General features: G+C 47.0%; 1 protein-coding gene across 4 annotated transcripts in view; it reads right to left on the bottom strand.

The window, feature by feature from the left end:
* The window catches only part of KMT2B (lysine methyltransferase 2B), a 56,012-nt gene that overhangs the window by 14,355 nt on the left and 22,752 nt on the right, over positions 1–18,905 (bottom strand). For 2 of the 4 annotated variants that reach the window (XM_075606091.1, XM_075606092.1), the window contains exons 2-21: positions 17,107–17,182; positions 12,010–14,741; positions 11,729–11,821; positions 11,459–11,624; positions 10,590–10,818; positions 8,580–8,635; positions 6,725–6,976; positions 6,310–6,401; positions 6,110–6,184; positions 5,791–5,904; positions 5,488–5,634; positions 5,116–5,211; positions 3,963–4,080; positions 3,751–3,864; positions 3,454–3,638; positions 3,151–3,246; positions 2,707–2,814; positions 1,035–1,108; positions 370–494; positions 178–278 (exon numbers count right to left, since the gene is read on the bottom strand). In XM_075606091.1, coding sequence (XP_075462206.1) covers positions 178–278; positions 370–494; positions 1,035–1,108; positions 2,707–2,814; positions 3,151–3,246; positions 3,454–3,638; positions 3,751–3,864; positions 3,963–4,080; positions 5,116–5,211; positions 5,488–5,634; positions 5,791–5,904; positions 6,110–6,184; positions 6,310–6,401; positions 6,725–6,976; positions 8,580–8,635; positions 10,590–10,818; positions 11,459–11,624; positions 11,729–11,821; positions 12,010–14,741; positions 17,107–17,182 — 5,049 coding nt within the window. The remainder of the gene's footprint in view (positions 1–177; positions 279–369; positions 495–1,034; positions 1,109–2,706; positions 2,815–3,150; positions 3,247–3,453; positions 3,639–3,750; positions 3,865–3,962; positions 4,081–5,115; positions 5,212–5,487; positions 5,635–5,790; positions 5,905–6,109; positions 6,185–6,309; positions 6,402–6,724; positions 6,977–8,579; positions 8,636–10,589; positions 10,819–11,458; positions 11,625–11,728; positions 11,822–12,009; positions 14,742–17,106; positions 17,183–18,905) is intronic. The other 2 variants (XM_075606094.1, XM_075606093.1) reach the window with 2 other exon arrangements.

Here is an 18,905-nt window from a genome sequence, read left to right as displayed (position 1 = left end):
GTTTGCGCACCCCTGGAGTACACAATAGAAAATAACTACATGGCAGAAAGAGGCAGCGATATCAGTGTGGGGGGGGGGGGGGGGCACAAGGAGCACACGGAGAGCCACAGATAAAGCAAACATTTGGAACTCCCCTTGTGGACTGTTGTGGAAACACTTCCCCCTTCTCACGCTCACCTTAGGTTCGTCATCTCCATACTTTAGGCAGAGGGCACACTGACGTGTATCCTTCTCAGCAGCGGCTTCTCTGCCAGACTCAGAACCCACTTCCCGCTTTACTACAAAGTCGAGAGGAAATGCGTGAATACCAAATAAAGGAAGCAAAAATCCCAACTCATACAGGGCTCCCGTCCTCTCTAATACACCTACCTTGCTTGGGCGATGCCTTATCCTGGGCGACGCCGTTGGTCGACACGGAGCAGTCATCTTCCAACCTCCAATGGGCATAGGTATGGTCAGATGAAGGAGGCTGCACGGCATTGGGAAGAACGCCACTGAAATAAAGGAAGTTTCTTAGGGGATTGTATGGATTCCCCATCTTCATGGGAAAAGGCTTGGGCAGGGGAAGATATTCACCATTCGAGTTGGATTGGTACAGTGGCGATAAGGGACAAAATGTGTGCAGCTTGGTGTAAAGGGATAGGGGAGTGGGGGGGAGATATGATGGAAGCATCCAAATAAATAAAAGGGTTTCAACAAGGTACAGGAGCGAAGCATATTCCAGAGAAAAGTGTTAGAACAAGAGGCTGGAGGGTGTCAGGCTCAGGGGAACTGTGAGGAAACACTTGTGCAGGAAAGGGTGGTGGGGTTTGTTGAATAGCCGCCCAACAGAGGTGAGGCGGTCTAATACAGGAAGAGAATTCAGATATGCTTTGGAGTGACACGTCTGTCCTAATGACGAAAATAAAGCAAATCAAATGGGGTCGCAGGTTTTCCCCAATGGTGAGGAAAATGGATAGATAAGGCGGCGCTTTTCTGCTGTGAAACTCAATGTTTCTATGTGGGGAATGAACGCGAGTCTCCCATTCACTTACTTTGCCACAGGCTTGCGATTCTCCCAGAATGTGGATTCTTCTGCACGGAACCAGCTGAAGCCATTACCCATGAACTGCAGCGATAAAATGAGGGGCATTCACGCAGGGGCCTTGCATTTATATATGGAACGAAAAAGGGGTGACGCTGGGGCCCTCTAAATACAGTAAACAGTCTTGGGGTGAAGCAGGCTTACGCCTACGGGGTCGTACGCTCCCTGTGGCTCCTGGTTTACCTCTCAGTGCAACAGACCCCCATAGCTAGAGCGCTTTGGCACCGCATACGGCAGTGCCGGCGTCACACAAACGGCTGGATAATCTGTTGCAGAGACGCGTAACATTAGGAGGGCACCTCCACACAACCAGGTGCACCGGGAGGTGAACCAGGAGCCACAGCGAGCGTACGACTCCATATTTGGGAGGACCTCAGCATCACTGTCAAGACAGGACGGACTGACACCAGTGTGCTGGAAAGCAAAATATTTGAATGCTCGATTTTAAGGACCGTTTGAGAGTTTAAAGTCGCATTTATCAACTGTTTTATTTCAATAAATGTTATTATGACATGTATCCTCTTTCAACTAAAATGCGGTAGATTATACACCCTGAAAGGCTGGAAAAAGAATACCAGTGTGCACTATACCAGTGTCCATCTTCAAAATAGGAGAAATAACTGCAGTCAAAGTGTACCTATAAAATGTTATCATTAATTCCTGCATCCACCTGTGATTACGCCATGTGTTCTCTTTATGTCATTTGTTTAGTCCACGCGCCTACAGACGGCCACCCCTTTTTCATCCCAGCTACTTTTGAGAGGGATGTGGAAATCCCTCCTCTTAGGACTCTGGCAGCAGGACTAAAACCCCATCATCTGGGACTATCCATATTTGGAGGTTTTTGAATGTCCTCTTGCTATACATACACATCCATCTGTGGTATACAGGATATTTTTGCTATTATATTGGTTATAATTATACTTATAATATACTTATAATTATAATTTGAGGTTTAGTTCTTTTTCATTTAATTTATATACGCTGCACGGATTAAGACAGGGGTGGCCAACTGCAATCCTCAAGGGTTACCAACAGGTCAGGTTTTTAGTATATCCCTGCTTCAGCACAGGTGCCTCAGACTCAGTCTTTGACTGAGCCACCTGTGATGTAGCAGGGATAGCCTGGAAACCTGACCTGTTGGTGACCCTTGAGGACTGCAGTTGGCCTCCCCTGAGCTGGGCAAATAATTTACCAGTTTTATATAACAGACACAAGTGAGCAATGAGACCAGCAAATGTCAGTCCAAATTCAGCATTATGGCTGCAATACAGCTTATAACTAAGAACACATCTGTAACCAGTTAAAGGCGCAGTCACAAAAACAGATGTTCCAGCTCTGATCAACATTGGAACTGCTACCGCCATTCTGGCAGATATGAGTCTCTAATGAAAGCAGCAGGTAAATTCAAAGACTTGTTATTATGCTGAAACATACCTTTATAATGGTACAGATGTTAGGTAGCAGGGTATTTATACTTTATTACAACGCTGAAGACGTTATTCAGTTAGACTGCGATAAACGCCTGCAGAACAGACCGTCATTGAAAGTTTATTGTACACAATACTGCTCCTCAAGAACGGCAAATATTAGTTACTATTCTGAGCCAGCACTGTGCTCACCTTGAGATACAGGCTCTTCACAGCCTCCCCACGACTGTCCAACAAGCCCCTCTCCTCCTTGTTGATCATTTTCTGGATAATTCGCGCCAGGTCGTCGTTGAAAGCGTTCTACAAACAGAGGGCTGAGAGTCAGCGCTGGAAGGGCAGCCAACACGAGGGAAGTGGGCATAAGGCCACGGATATAGCGGGCGCGCGAGCAACCGTCCCGAGACTGGTTTGCCCTCATTGGCTCACGTGACCTGGCTGTCGTGCGACAAAAACAAAAATTCTGCTGTCTGCTGAAAACGCTGCTGCGCTTCATCGCTCGCGCTCTCTATGGCCTGCCTCAGAGGTGCGGCCTGTTCGTGCCACCCATGGTTGCTCACACTATGGACATGGCCTAAAGCGACACGGAGACCGGGAGATGTAGCCTTAAGTGAGCAGGAAGCATGGAGTCACACTTACGACAGAGTTGTAGTGACCGTCTTCCAACAACTGGCCCAAAGACTGCAGGTCACATGGAGTCTGGTGACATTTCCCACTGCCTCCCCGGCTGCAGCACTACAAGAGAATGTGAGGCGTGTGACACAATCATACTGCATACACCACATTGTATTGCTCGCACTAAGAAAGTTTAGAAAAGTTATTCTACAATACAACCAAACAAACGCCAATAAAGGGCGAGTCGGGGGAAGAGTGGTCAATGTCACATAACTACTCTGCTATAGCAGTTGAGTGTTTGCAAGGATTAATTCCATGAGCACTCACCCGTGTGCAGAGCAGGAGGGGTGCAGCGAGTTGGGAGGTCAACAGTCCCTGCAGAACTTCATGGAGGCCAGCAGTGAGCTCAGAGAGCATGGCCTCCCTCCATATTGCACAGTTACTGCCCAAACAAGGAGGACATGTGTACACGACACTGTCAGGCAGGTTAGACAGTATCTCGTAGCCCTCGTCTGTGGGAAGATGGACAGTGAGAGGAGCATTGGAATGGAGATGGTGAGGAAGCAGTAATAGGAGTTTGAGAGGACGTCAGATGGAAAGGTAAGCCGCCCTTATCACACTCACCAGAAAGCCCCTCACACTTCGCATGCACCCATTTGACACACTTTGCACATTGTATCATTTTGCTCTCGTAGTCACTTTCTTCATAGCAGCGGATGCAGATGGGGCACAAATTCCCTGTGTAGAGGGGGAGGGTGGGGAAAAGAGAGAATAGTCACTCAACCTGCATGGAAGCTGTAAAAGGGCAAGAGACAGGCCAGGTACACACGCCTCACCTTTCTCGTAACGCGTGGTACACTCGGGGCACAAGCTGCCCTCTTCAGACAATTCCAAATCCCCATCAATCTTGGAGGAAGCACCGCAGCCCTTACAGCGAACGCAGGCCATGCAGATCTAAGGAAAGGAGCAGGTCTGAATGTGGACTGGTTGCAATGGGGGGGGAGGGGGGGTCCAATTTGCTTGGAACGCCCTCTATGCAGAATAAACCAATATAGTGAAACGTTAAATCAGAGATAGCCAACTCCAGTCCTCAAGGGCCACCAACAGGCCAGGTTTTCAGAAAATCTGAACTGATTGAGCCACCTGTGATGCAGCAGGGATATCCTGAAAACCAGACCTGTTGGTGGGCCTTGAGGACTGGAGTTTGCCACCCCTGCTCTAAATCATCAAAAGCTAAAACCGCTGACTCACATTACAGAACTGTTATCCTTCGCTGCCCGCCTTTAACTTGCCCCAAACACCAACGCAAAACCCCAACGTGATACAAGACCGGTTTCTGGTTTGTCGTTTCCCCAATTTGGTACAGCAGGCCCCAAACTAATTAATATTTCGGATACAAGTATGATTGGTAAACAATGGCTACTTCAAGTTCTACGTACTGAAAGGAGGAGCATTAACCATTTAGAGTCCATAGAGATATCCCATTTATACGTATTTTCAGAGTAGGATTAGAATGTGTAACATGAAGTAGATATGTGAGCTTGTACGTAAGGTACCGCTGTGTAGAACACCAATTACTCTATTAAAAAGTAACTCTATACACAACGGTTTTAGTCTAGCTTTCAAAAGAGGATCAGTAAGGTTATTACAAACATCCCGAACTGTAAACGACCTGCTCACCGATTGCTTCCTTCATTTCACACAGCTGCAGTGAAATCTCGCACCCATACACAGATAGTTAGACTGTGCATAACGGCGTCAGATGGCCAATTTACTAGAAATAACCAGGGATTGTATGGCGCACAGAAAGCCGGGAACAAAAAAAGGGTCAGTCTTCAACGACTAGTTTCCTCCCATCCCGGCTTCGTCACGATGTGGATTATGGGAGGGGAGTGGTTGAGTTGCGCACACACACACACACACACACACACACACACTAACACTAACACTAACACTAACACTAACACTAACACTAACACTAACACTTACCCAGCCCTTCCTGCTGCGGGGAGGTTTGACAGGATAGTTGGGTCCCAGGCAGTTCACATGGTAGTTTGTCTGGCAGAGTTCACACTCCAGCAGAGGCTGCGAGGTTGAGAAAGAAGAAAAAGGTTACTGTACAGATACACACAAGAATACGCTATACCAGGGGGTGGCCAACTCCAGTCCTCAAGAGCTATCAACAGGTCAGGTTTTCAGGATATCCCTGCTTCAGCACAGGGATGCTCAGTGGCTCAGTCGAAGACTGCACCACCTGTGCTGAAGCAGGGATATCCTGAAAACCTGACCTGTTGGTAGCTCTTGAGGACTTAAGTTGGCCACCCCTGCGCTGTAGCATGTGGTGCCAGATGGTTGGGTCACCTTTTTGGTTTTTCCTTTGCGCCCACACACATTACAAAACTTGCAGTGGCGACAGCACCAGGTGTCTTCCTGCCCCAGCAGAGGTCGCTCCGACTCCTCCAAGCAGAAGGCGTGGAAAGGCTCGCAGCACACCTGGCAGTAAATGAGCTGCAGGAACAACGTCAACATGATCAACTCGAGGGAAACGGGGACGGGTCACCTCCTCATCCCCTCCCAAAAACCATCCTGGCAGCAACAATCTCACAACCTTCCCCATTTGTTACCATTAACGCGCCCATTAACCCCCCGTTCCCCATATAGTACCTGATGAAGCCCCTGGCTTGCACACAACAGGCAGTTGAGTGCCGGTGCCACAGGCACAGAAGTCAGGATGCTCAGTCCTCCCATTAACCACACATTCTGGAGGTCACAATCCTCCTGCAGAGAAAGTAACAATGCAAGGAGAACAAGGTCCTTCAACTGTGGAGTGGGAAACACTCGAGAGACTTCCCCCACCACGATGATGCGTCAGGAAGGCTACACATCTTACCAGGGAACCAACAACCTTCTACCATAAGAGCTGTAACATCCCACCGCAGTGCCAACACTAGTATGGGTGTCGCAGTCTGCCCCAAGAACTCACCTTGAAATCGACACGTAAACGAAGTGTCCCATCTACAGACTTAAGCTTAGAGGGACATCCATTCAGTACGGAGACCTGCAGAGGAAGAAAGGTGTAAAGGGAACGGTAAGCCACAAAAAAGGTTGCAGAAGAGAAGTAGAGGCCATGTAATAGTAAAGAGGAAATAAAACTTATCACGCCCCCTCCACCCAAACGCTCACCCTTTCGGGACCGTTCCGAGCTCGGAGGATCATAGGCTGTTGAGGTGTTTTTCGTGGTCTACTCTGCTCCTCCGACTCCTGAGGGAGCAAATCTGAGAGGGAGAGAGAGCGGACATGAGATTTCCCAGAGAATAAGTGTCCCATCCCAAAAAAATGGGAGTGAGAAAATTAGCATGGGGAAGCAGGCATATGGCTACAAAAAGCATAATGAGCGAGTGACTGCAGCATCTCCATACACTATGATATGAACGGGGGTGACCTGATTGTGGAAGTGTGTACTGCTGCTCCTAAAATGGTGTAAGTGCGGAGTTTAGGGCTGCATCTATATGTGGTTATACCTCCACATGCCGACTATGGCTATATAAAGGGTGGGTCTTGGCAGCTGCTCACTGACTAGTAGTGTGTATATTCTGACCAGATTCTCTGCGTTGCTTCCTGCGTGGAGCACTAGGGCTGGGATCGTAGTCGGAGTCCTCTGAATCAGGGAAGAGCTGGTAACATGTACGCTGTTTGACGCAGCGCCGAGACGATTTGCGTTGGAGCATTTGGTCTGGCTCAAGTCGATCTGATACTTCAGTTTCCTCACTGCGACACACGTCTGGATAAGTGTCCTCGGACTCCGTGGGGCTGTCCCGCCGTATAGGAGGAAGTCTGATCACCCCCCGACCTGCAGGGAAAGCAGCGTTACATGTTTTACTCTGGGTTATGGACAGATCTAACAGTTCACGTTTCTCCGAACCACGATAAATCTGGAGAAAAGCAACAGCTTGGTGCAGCGTCAGAGCTGAGGTAGCTACTTCTGTATGAACACATACGCAAAAGCTCATACGGAATACATGGAATATTATCATTGTCCATGCTACTGTTAATCCATAAAGTACTAGCCTCTTCTTTTGAAGGGGCTCTTTATTGAGGAGGCATTTAGCATCTCATAACACCAAGCGCTTCTGTAGTTTGCCCAACAATATAAGGATTCACTAACGCTACAAGACCTAAAGCAGGGGTTCCCAAGTCCAATCCTCCCCAACAGGTCAGGTCTTAAGGATATCCCAGCTTCAGCCAACGTGGCTGAATCAGTGGCTTCACCTGTGCTGAAGCTTGGACCGATTGAGCCACCTGTGCTGAAGCAACGATATCCTGAAAACCTGACCCATTTGGGATGGGGGTTTGAGGACTGGAGTTGAGAACCCCTGCTCTAAAGCCGGATGCGTTGGTAGATTTCACACCTGGGAGTGCATATGTTGATGATGTTAAAGATAAATGACCGACTAGCACAATACTGAGCTGCATAAATCCAGAGTAAAAAAACAAAAAAAAAACATTCCATAGTGCAGATGGAGGAAATGATATTCTAGAACAGGGGGGCGCAAACTTTTTTCCCTGCGCCCCCCTGACGGCTGTCCCCTCGCTCCCGCGCCCCCCCCAACCCCAATTTACCCGCGCTCCGGCGTAATGACGTCACGTTGCCATAGCAACGTGACGTCACATGACCTCGCAGCGTCATTTTGACGCCGCGTTGCCATGGCGCCGCAGGGAGGAAGCCGCCGGAGCCACGGTAAGTAAGGTTTACAGAGGCCCTGCAGCTCCCCCAGCACTTAATTTAAGTGCCTTCGGGAAGCGCGCGGGGCCTCTGTAAACCCCGCGCCCCCCGTCGGCAGGGTCGCGCCCCCCCTGGGGGTCGCGCCCCACAGTTTGCGCACCGCTGTTCTAGAACATGGAAGCTCATTTATCAATCTTTTAGTGGAGAATTATAATCTTGCATTCTTATTTCTCTATCAACTGCCCCCTTCAGTGCAGAATTGCTATTTTCTCCACTTTCCGCTTCAACCACCTTATTGACATCATTGAAATATTTAAGAGAGAGAGTCTACATAAAGAGTGCCCAACTCCAGTTCTGAAGGGCCACCAAGAAATCTGTTGGAGGTCATTGAGGACTGTAGTTGGCCACCCCTGGCCTACATCCAATTGCTCCTACCCATCCTTCCAGGGTTTAATTCCTTCGATATTTCCTAATATGTTTTGTTATGCAAACCATGCATAGTTTACCTGTTCTTGTCTGTTCACGACCATTTTGGTTATGTCCTAGAAATGTTGCCTCAAGTATCTACTCCCTGCTAATGATAGCAACTACATCAATACAAGCACGGAAGTCTAAATCCTGAGCCCAGCAAAGAGCTTGCACAAATCATCAAGAGGCTGCAGCAGATCAACTGGTTGAATGCCAAGAACCTATGAGAGAGGCTGCAGGAAGGAAGATGCAGGATGCTTACCTTTTCGTGCCAATCTCTGCTGCTTCCGAGCTTCAATCAAAACACATCTCCGATTCCTGACGAGAGAGACCAGGTTTATGCAGAGCAGACAAAACAGAACCCTCCAAAAATGCGCAGTCACAGAGTATGTCACCCGTCACAGACAGGGATTGAACACATTCAATTCGGTTAGTCCCATCTTCAGAGTAACCCCCGTGACATTAATGCCCAGTTTGTTACCTATAGTAATGCTGGAATAGAAGGGACAATCATTCGTATGTGACACAAAGGGACCTTTTGCTCATGTGGGAAGGGGGAGGGGGGGGGGGGAAATGATTCTCCATAGATTGGTACATTTTGAATAAATGTTTTTTCTTGCTGTAAAGGTACATTTAGATCCACCTTTCAAGGCTTTACAAATCTAATCTTCATGTAAAGGGCTGAGTATGGAAAGTAGAACAGTGTACTCTGCCCAAGAGGACTGCGCAAGGAGAGAAAAGCTACTAGTTTATTAATAACACTATTAGAAAATATGTCAAGGAAAAAAACCCCATAAAACTGTATGCTTACAGATACATTTGTATTTTTCCTCTGCATCCCTGCTGCGTACTTTCAGCTTTAGAATGATTCCATGCACTAAACCATTAACCCTTTTTCGCTGCCGCCCTAGTTTCCATGGCTTATGTAAATGGGAGTGGAGGGGACACTCCAACAGAGCGGCTAGTCCGATCACAACAGGAGGGGTTAGCCCGATCAAATCCAAGAAAACTACCATTTTTGCCATGGTGTACCTAGTGCGTCAGTAGGCCTCTGGCGTGCCACAGCCTGTGCTCCACTTTCTACGTCAGGGGTGGGCAACTCCGGTCCTCAAGCGCCACCAACAAGTCAGGTTTTCAGGATATCCCTGCTTCAGCACAGGTGGCTCAGAGGCTCAAAGACAGCCACCTGTGCTGAAGCAGGGATATCCTGAAAACCTGACCTGTTGGCTGCCCTTGAAGACTGGGAGCTGCCCACCTCTGACGTACGTCATAAGGGTACGCTGAACGTGAAGAACGAAAACACGGGGCCTCACGAATGTCACTTTTAGGCAAGGGTGGGCTCTGTCACCTGGGTTCACAAATAAATTGTTTTGGATGTTTTGATTCTTAAACTGTTAAAGGTTTTTAGTTTTTTAATGCAGGGTTCAGATTTTGTATCCTCTGTTCTGTCCTCTTTCAGGCAAGGCATTCTCTGGGCCGATGTAACGAGTAGTGATATAGATATATCGATAACAATACATATAATATATAACATTACATAAAATATAAATATATAATATATATTATATAATAAATAATACACACACAAAAAACGAATTTCAAACGGACAATATCACAGAAATTCGTGAATATAATACACAATAAAATATACCGGGGGAGGGGCTACCAGTAAATTGCTTTCCCTATTCCAATGCGGTCAATTAGGTCCTCGACCCCACAAAAGCCGAGAGGATTTGGATGATGTAGATCAGGGGAGCGCAAACTTTTTTTGCTGCCCCCCTCACCCCCCCATGCCTGTTCTCCTCCTTGGTGCCCCCCCCCCCCTCCTTACCTTCGTGCGGCGTCAAATGACGCTGTGTGACGTCACGTGACTGTGGCAACACATGACCCCGCTGGGTCATTTGACACCGCGTTGCCATGGTAACGCTCCCTGGAGCCGGCTGAACCTCGGTAAGTACAGGTTACAGAGGCCTTGCGTTGTCCCCCGGCATTTAATTTAAATGCCTTTGGGGCGAGAAGAGAGCGCGGGACTTCTGCAACCGCCTGTGCCCACCCCCCCCCCCCCCAAAAAAAATTTGCGCATATTTATATTTTGCAATGCTGGGGAAACTATTCATTAACAAATCATCGCAAATCCTTAAAAGTTCATACTGAACCAAAACTTAAATATAGCCTTCCTTTAAATACAAAGTGAACCAAGAGCAGCGTTATTACTGCTCCCGGTGCACCTTTTGTCCCCTTAGTCCTACTCAAGAGAGAGTTAGGCACTCACACACAGCATTGCTTCTTGGTGTTGGGACCTCCAAACTTGGTCTTGTCCAGGCAGTTCAGGCACTTGCCACAGTCACGCTGTACTAAGCAGCCCTTGCAGGTGCCACACCTTGCCATGCGTAGCTTTCCATGTGGGAGGGCCCTTGCCCTGCGTGCTGGAGCCACGGGCTCTGCCTTTGTTGACTTCGGTCTCCTGGCACTGCTTTCCTGCTCAGAGGCAGAGGATGAGTCTGAGAAGCAGAAGGAGGAAGGATTTACATTAGAAGTGATGTATTGTAAGCACACCTCGTACTGGATTCCCAACTCCACCCACATTTCTGCAAGTTAAAAATCGGGTTCCCGTCAACCCAACAGCTCTGAATTGGATTCCTCCACATTTCTGAATCTACCATCCATCTAATCCACTGGCTCTAAACTCTCAAAATCAGGATGACTACTGTTCCCTCCCTAAAAATATTGTGCTCTCTCAAAGATAGGAGAGTGTTACGTAATCCCCATCCTAAAACATATTAGAAACTTGTTTTACAGAAAGTCCCACTAAAAGTCTCTACCCAGCTTTGTGTGCGTCACAGAAGGCCCCCACCCCATAAGCCCACCCAACGAGGTCCCTGCACATGGTCTAAGACCTCCCAGCCAGCCCCTCACCAGATCACTGTGGCCCAGGTCCTCAAAAGGGGGCTAAGCTCTAGCATGCCTCAGCTCCCATTCATATTAATGGGAGTAAAAGTGTGCTCAAGCTTAGCACCCGTCTCTGGACCTGGGCCTGCGTTGGACAGAACACCCTGATATATCATTGCTGGTGTCCCACAGTATAACAGAGCCCCCTCAGCAAAGGGGTTTCCTGTGGCAAAGCAGCTGGGTGCTACTCACCTTCAGGAGGTGCTGGGGAGGGAACATCAGCCTCTCTCTCTTCCAGGGGTAGGGCACTTAGGCGGGGGATGTCCTCGGGGATCATGGCACGCGGCTGTCCAAGAGCCACAGCGGGGTGTCGGCAGACATGCTTAATACGTGGACCCTGCAGGGGGGAATCCTGACTCTAGTAGGAGTGCGCAAAAAAAAATAAAAAAATATATATAATGGTTAATTAACAAAATCTTATTTCAGGACCCTCTCATCCATCCTGCCTTTGGGTTCCATTACCTGCCCTGCCTGAGGTCTGGAGGAATTCTCGTCAGGAACAGGAGGGGAAGCAGAATCCTTGGGAGCATCCGCAGAAGCAACCTGAGAGTGCACCTAAAGAACAAATTAGTGAGGGAGTGATGAGAACAAACAAAAAAAACCCACAGGAGGAGGAGTGACAAGTGTCAAGGGGATAATATGGGGGGGGGGGGGGGGGAGAGAAAGCAAGACACGGCTACAATAGCAAAGCAGAGAATGAACAAACGAGATTGGCCTCTGAACAAACGTGCATTGGATCTCACCATATCAGGACTCTTTTGCTTGTCAATCTTAATTAGTTGCAGTTTCGCCTTCTCCAGCAGACAGATTACCTTCTTGTCGGTGCCTGAAAGGGACAGCTCACTAGTTTCCACAGGGATGCTCTTCTCTTGTAAACGCTTTTCCACAGGAGATGGCGATCGCGGTCTGATGGCTACTTTACATACCACGGCAGGGCAGTCTACTGGACCAATTTTGATGGGCTCCATCTCAAGGGGCTTCTCCAATGTTTCAAGAGATTCAATCAGCACTGAAAGGGTGGCGGGGCTCTCAGTTACCAAGCTTAAATTCTCTGCTGGCTCAGGCAGCATTTGAGTTGGCTCAGGGAGTTCTGGGGTAGATTCAGTGATTATCAGGATAGGCTCAGTGGAATTGCAGGGGGAATCCACTTCAGAAGCAGTGTCAAACAGAGGTAAAGTCAGGTGGTTTGTTCTGCGTCCCCCGGGATGCAAATCACTCTGTTTGGGTGAGGGCGGCACCAGTACCTCCCCTCTCTCTGGAAGAGAAGCATTGGCTTCATTGCTTAGCTTCTGGTCTGTCTGATGTATTCTGTTAGGGACAGCAGAAGAGCTAGGAGGAGTTTTGGCTTTGCTGTCCTGCAGGGAGACCGACTGGTAGATTTTCAGATGTTCCTCACTAGGTGTGAATTGAGGAGCTCTGAGAAGAGGAGCCCGTTTGACGGGATCTGATTTGGGGACTGGCTGAGAAGGAAGGGACAACGGAGGGGAGGGTGGAGCAGATGCTGGAGAGGTGGGAGGTAAAGGTTCCTCTGGAGAGGCAGGAGATGATAGACGGAAGAGAGGTTTGTTTGACGATGGTGTGGGTTGTGATTCGGGAGTACTGAAGGAATTCCAACGAAAGGTGGGTTCCCGCAGGATGGTTTTGCGCGTACTCTCGGGAGCAGCAGGAGTGAGAGATGGCGAAGAAGCGGAGGAAGAAGGAGGAGAGGAGGCGGTCAGTGTGGAGTCTGTGTGGGGTGAGACAGGAAGTAGCTTAAGGGAGTCTCCTTCAGAATAGACATGGAAGCTAGGGTCAGTAAGAGAAGAAAGAGAGTCAGAAAGTCCTTCTTGTGCCTTCTCAGCAAGGGTGGAGGTAGGTAGCTCCACTTTGTGTGACAGAGGAGCTATCCTGGCTTGGAGTCCTGTGGTAGGAGATAACTGCTGTTCGTCCATGAACCGGCGCGGTGTTTTAATGACACGCGAGGAGCGGACACTCATCACTGGCATGATGAAACTACGGATGCTTTTAAGGACGCCACTTCTGGTTTGCATCACTTTGGAAGACTGAGTTTGCATCTGCGGTTGGGCTTTGAACTGTGCCGCCTTTACCTTGGCCAGCAGTCTCTGAGATGCTGCTCGCTCTGCTTTCTGGGAGCGTGTGAGCTTTCCTTTCTTGCTCTTTCTTAAAGTTTTGACCCTCTTGTTTGGGGTTGTAGGAGGAGACTCTGGCAGAGAAGGAGACTCATTCTCCACAGTTAGACGAATAGTCTCACCAGTGGTAGATGTAGCACCCACTGATATCTCTGTGGCTTCCGTGTGAGCTTTTTCTGCAGGCAGCACAGATCCAGGTGAATTAGGGGAAGTATTTTCTACAGGTGGCAATTTCTCCTGATGTATACAATCTGCCTCTTCCTTTGCTATTATGTCCTCTTTTTCAAGAGCAGTTTCTTCTGTCAGATTTCCATCTTTTTCAGCGATTCCTTCCTCTGTCAGTAACATCTCATCTCTCTCCGAGACAGCCTCTACTTCAAGCGGCAGACCAGCCTCCAAGTCGGGGACAATCTTCTCTTCATTTAGTAGTCTCTCTTCCGGCTCTCTGCATATCTGTTCTTCTGGATGCAGTTCCTCCCCCTTTTGAGGGATAACTTCTTCTGCTAGCAGTCTCTGGTCCTCTGAAGGGACAATCTCTACGTCAATCACCTGTCGGCGACCTGCTCGGAGTTTCCATTTCACTTTGGGAACCCGCCCGTCTCTCTGACCCCTTTTTTTTATAGCAGTGCGAGTCACCGTTAAAACAGGTAGGTCAGTTTCTATGACAGGCTCCCTCAAAGAACCTTTGGCTCTCCCGCCATCCTCCCCAGTAACTTGGCCAGTAATAGTCTGGGAGAGGATAAGAGCAGGTGGATCGTGCCTCACCCTCACACTCTTTGCCCTGGTAATTACCTTTAAAGACATTGGTGGCGTGACCTTCACCCCTCTGGTTGTTGTCTGGCTGGGAGGAATTCCTCTGAGAGGGCCAGCACTGCTTTCATTTGTGAGGACTTCCACAGAAGAGCTGGCATGCGGTTGGTCAACACTTGGGCTGAAATCCACCGCATGCGTTTTCCGCCGCCGCCGGCGGGGTCTCACCGAGGTGCTTACGCTCCACGTACGGTTTTTTGACCCTGGGGGCCTACCCTTCTTGGGTAGATCTGCAGAGTTATTGTGAGGGTCTGCGATGGTGGCAAGCTCCTTCTTCAGCTCGCTTTCAGGGGAAGGGAAGGGATACGAGGACGGGGAAGCACTTGCTTTTGGTGAGATGTCCTGCTTCTTGCTTGAAGGGATAAGGACGGTGGATTTCAGCAAGCCACAAAGAGATGGTTTCAGTGGCGTGAGATTCACACGGACCACCTTCTCTGGGGTGAATGCCTGCCTAATATGGGGCAAGGCGGGGCATTCCTTTTTGGTGGGAGAAACTGTGGGTGGCAAAGAGCTTGCCATCACTGCACTATTTCGACCTAAGGAAACAAACCAAAAATAAATATACAAGGACCAAAGTGGTACAAAAAAACATGTGGACTAGCGAAAACAGACAACCACATGCCGAGATGGAGTTCAAAACCTGAGAACGGGTTTTATTTTTATTTATTTTTTTAAATTTAAATGTTTCACTTTTCATTTTCTTTGCAGATTGCAAGTTTTATGGACAGTCTCTTCTTTAAATATACTGAAAGCCCATCTAAAAACGAAACCTTTGAATCATTTTCCAATTGCTCTAATAAGTGGTCAACGCACAATAACCACAAACGCGAACCAATCTGGTTATTACAAGGTAAACCAATGTCGGTATGATACCTGCGTCTTGCTTCTATTCAAATTTCAGCCTTAATACCAAACAGTGCCCAAAAAATAGATGTGGTACGTGGTAAAAAAATCCTCTCTCCTCAATATCTAAAGTAAAATCTATATAAAATGTTTAAAAAAAAAAAAAGGGGGGGGGGGTTGGTGCCGCTGGATATGTTGACTGATGCCAGAGTCCATTGAAATATATGCATGGACTTTCATCGCCCCTCCAAAATATGCAGGTAGTAATAAAAAAAAAAAAAAAAAAAAAATCAAATACTACCTACACTATATTGTATGTTCCAAAACCCATTCTTTGAAATTGGAAGGCACATCAGACTTGGATACAAAAACAACAAATCTTTATTGCAAAATGTGGGAGGAGCGGCTCAGTGAATAAAGACACTGATTGGCACGGTGTTTGAAGCTCCTTGTGACCTTGGGTAAATCACTTTATTCCCCTGTGCCTCAGGCACCAAAAACAGATTGTAAGCTCCACAGGGCAGGGACCTGTGCCTGTAAAATGTCTCTGTAAAGCGCTACGTAAAACTAGTAGCGCTATACAAGAACATGCTATTATTATTAACTAGCTGAGAGACCCGGCGTTGCCCGTGAGTTAAATTTCCCGCTAGGAAAAGGGGGGGGGGGGGGGGAGCGGAGATATTTCAGAATAAAGATTTGCTAATTTTGTATACAAGTCTGTCATGCCTTCCAATTTCAAAGAATGCATTGATGCCAGCAGCTGTACTCCCTGCCAGGATTGAGCACTCAGCGAGTTCAGTTACACGAAGGAGTCATTTTGTCAAATAGTGCATGTTCAAACATCACATTTAATGACAAATAAATAGGCATATAGTAAAAAGGAGTTTTCCCTCTGGCCAATAACTTCATACGGTAATGTACTCCATAGGTGTGGATCGAAAGAACAAAAACACTGTACAATGTTGTCAATATATTGAAAAGTAAAGGACAATACATGGCCCTAAAATAAAACAATGTTAAAATTGGGAATGTACGAGGTGGAGAGGATGGTCCCAATGTTTCGTGAGCTCCCTATGTGACTACTTGCCGGCCTTCCCTGGAGCCTGCCGTCACTTCCAGTTTCACACTCAAACAACTTCTTCTGGTCCGAGACTATGTCTCTCCTCTCTACCAGCCCTAAGCGTTTCGCAGATAATATCGCTTCTGCAGTGAATGGACGCCCGGGTGAATCCCCAGCAAGTACCCGCATAAATCACAGAGGGAGCGCAGGAAACAAAGGGCTCGTCCTCTCCACCTCGTAGACAAATAATTGTAACATTCTTTGTGAGCACAATCTATTATCCTTTTACTTTTCAATACATTGTGACCATATTACACTATTGTTCCTCCTCGTTATATCCTCGCCTATGGAGTACATTACCATGTGAAGATATTGGGCCAGAGAAAAAAAACACTTCTACTATATGCCTATTTATTGGGCACTAAAAGGGAGTGTCCCGTGTCTTCATTTCCCTCCTCTCCCCCCCACTATTGATTTTTGAACATACATTATATATATTTTTATTTTATTTTTCTCAACTATGATATGTCGGAGGAGCACTGGAAATCCGACCATCTACTTAATACCCAACATAAAGCACAACAAAAAACCCTCCTATATAATCTGCAATTTATATTTCTTTATAAACCAGAATGATAAGAGTAGAGGAATTCCACTATAACCATACACATAGTTCTGATAATTCACAAGGAAAGACAATTTTTGTAGGCTTCGGATGTAAAATATTATTATATCAATCTCTCTTTATTAACCAGAAAACTACTGAAGGATTTAAATGCGTATGGGAAGGGGTTATTAGAAACACATAAGCAAGTGACTTGTAACAAGAGAAAGATTTTGGCTACCAAGGTGGGTAGAAGGTGACACTACCATCTGGTGAGTCAAGTGGCTACTGTATGGGCATTCACAGGACAACGAAGGTGGTAGGGAGATATTTATGGGCCAAAGAAAACAATGACACGTCAGTAAGTATTAGATCTTTAAAAAAGAATCTTTACCTTTATTTGATCTCAGGGCCAAGCGAAGAGAGCTTTTCAAACGGGTTTCCTCAGTGCTGAATCCCAGAAACTCCTCCTGCATAGACATTGCAGTTATTAAGAGAACCACTCAAAATATCCTTCAGCCACCATGTATGTAAGCTCAGGACAAGACAGGATATGTGAGAACAGAGATATGCAAAACACAGAATAAAACAGAGATTATGAGCATGCATTCAAACATGCACACAGCAACCCATTTTGAACCCAAGCTCGTATGTAACCGTATCAAGGTGAATACATACGCTCACAAGTGCCAGTCGCCCAGTAAAATAACTCAGACACTTGTGCTTGGCTACTGGTAAGGCTGGTATAAAAAGCACAAGGAAAACGGACATCATTTAGTCAAGACATCATAACCTCTAGTGCGGATGAAAATTCTCTTTCAATAATCTGAAATCTGAAAATAAACGTTTTCTCAAGTAAAAAAAGGGTTTCTTAATTTAGATGACGATAATCAAGGGAAATTCAAAGAGTCAATCCCCACCCTAATGGCACAGAAAATAATCCAATCCCCTACCATCCAAAACCAATCTGCTTTACTCCCCAATGTCGACTAGCAATTCTGCCTCATATGGATTTGCTCACCAACATGAAATTCCATCGTACAATGACTGTTACCTCAACACAAATTAAACATCAGCAAGATAAACCAAACTGTCATCTGAATTCTTAAGTCAAGACTGACAGCTCTTCTGAATTAAATCATACCACAGCCTGATTTAACACCCACAAATCGTATTGCCAGTGATATCCTCAGACCATGCAATGATGAAGTTTGATTAGAAAAGGACAGACCTAAGATGAATGGGCAAAGGGAGGATAATCAAAATACTGCAACTAGTTTCTTCAACATTTATCCAAGACACACCACTGTCAAGCAATAGTCACAGCAATCTAAGGCCTGGGACATAGTAAGCGCTTAGGTGCTGCCGCTCGCTCTACCAGGAGCTTTTTGCTGTCCTGACAGAGGAGACAGCAAGCGCTTGGGAGGCGGGTATCACTGTGTGTGTGTCACTTGGCAGCTGTCAGTGTGTGTGTGTCACTTTGAAGTGGTCTGTGTGTTTGTGTGTCACTGGGGAAACTGTGTGTGTGTGTGTGTGTGTGTATATATGTGTGTGTGTGTGTGTGTGTATATTATATACTATTTTAAAAATTAAAAAAAAAAGACATGTGAGAATAAATTATTTATTAACATTGTGCAACTTTGATAAATATATGCGCGCGCACACATGCATACACACACGCACACAGGCATACACACACACACGCATACACGTACACATACACACACACATGCATACTGTGACAGAAACCAGGGGTTGGTAATAAACTCCATATACAGGGCTCCCAGGATACTGAACAGTTTCTGTCCTGTCTAAGCTGAACAGGGCAGCCTCGTGGTACAGGCACTCCATTCCACAGTTTGTCTGCTGCCTGTTTTCTGTCACCTGTCATGCCGATTAGAGCTCAGGTATATAAGACCTGTTTCCTGTTTCCTCTGAGCCCCGCCCAAGAGCCTGGAAGGCTGCTGAACTGCAGAGGGGTGAGAAAGCCTCTTTCCCAAATCGCTTCATTCATTCTGTTAGTTTGTCTAAAGACTGCAAAGGTACTTATTTTGTTGGTGGAAGTGGACAAGCCACTTCCAACTCTGAGTCAGGGACATCTAAGTTTAAGTTATCGCTCAGACGAGCAGCTTTTTGTTTGGCTTTGTTTTCTGTTTAAACTGTGGCAGTCTCAGTGCCTGGGACTGAATAAAC

This window comes from Ascaphus truei, chromosome 6 (assembly GCF_040206685.1).
Source record: "Ascaphus truei isolate aAscTru1 chromosome 6, aAscTru1.hap1, whole genome shotgun sequence".
NCBI classification, from domain to species: Eukaryota; Metazoa; Chordata; class Amphibia; order Anura; family Ascaphidae; genus Ascaphus; species Ascaphus truei.
The sequence above is the reverse complement of the archived record's forward strand: the minus strand, read 5'-3'. Positions and strand labels throughout refer to the sequence as shown.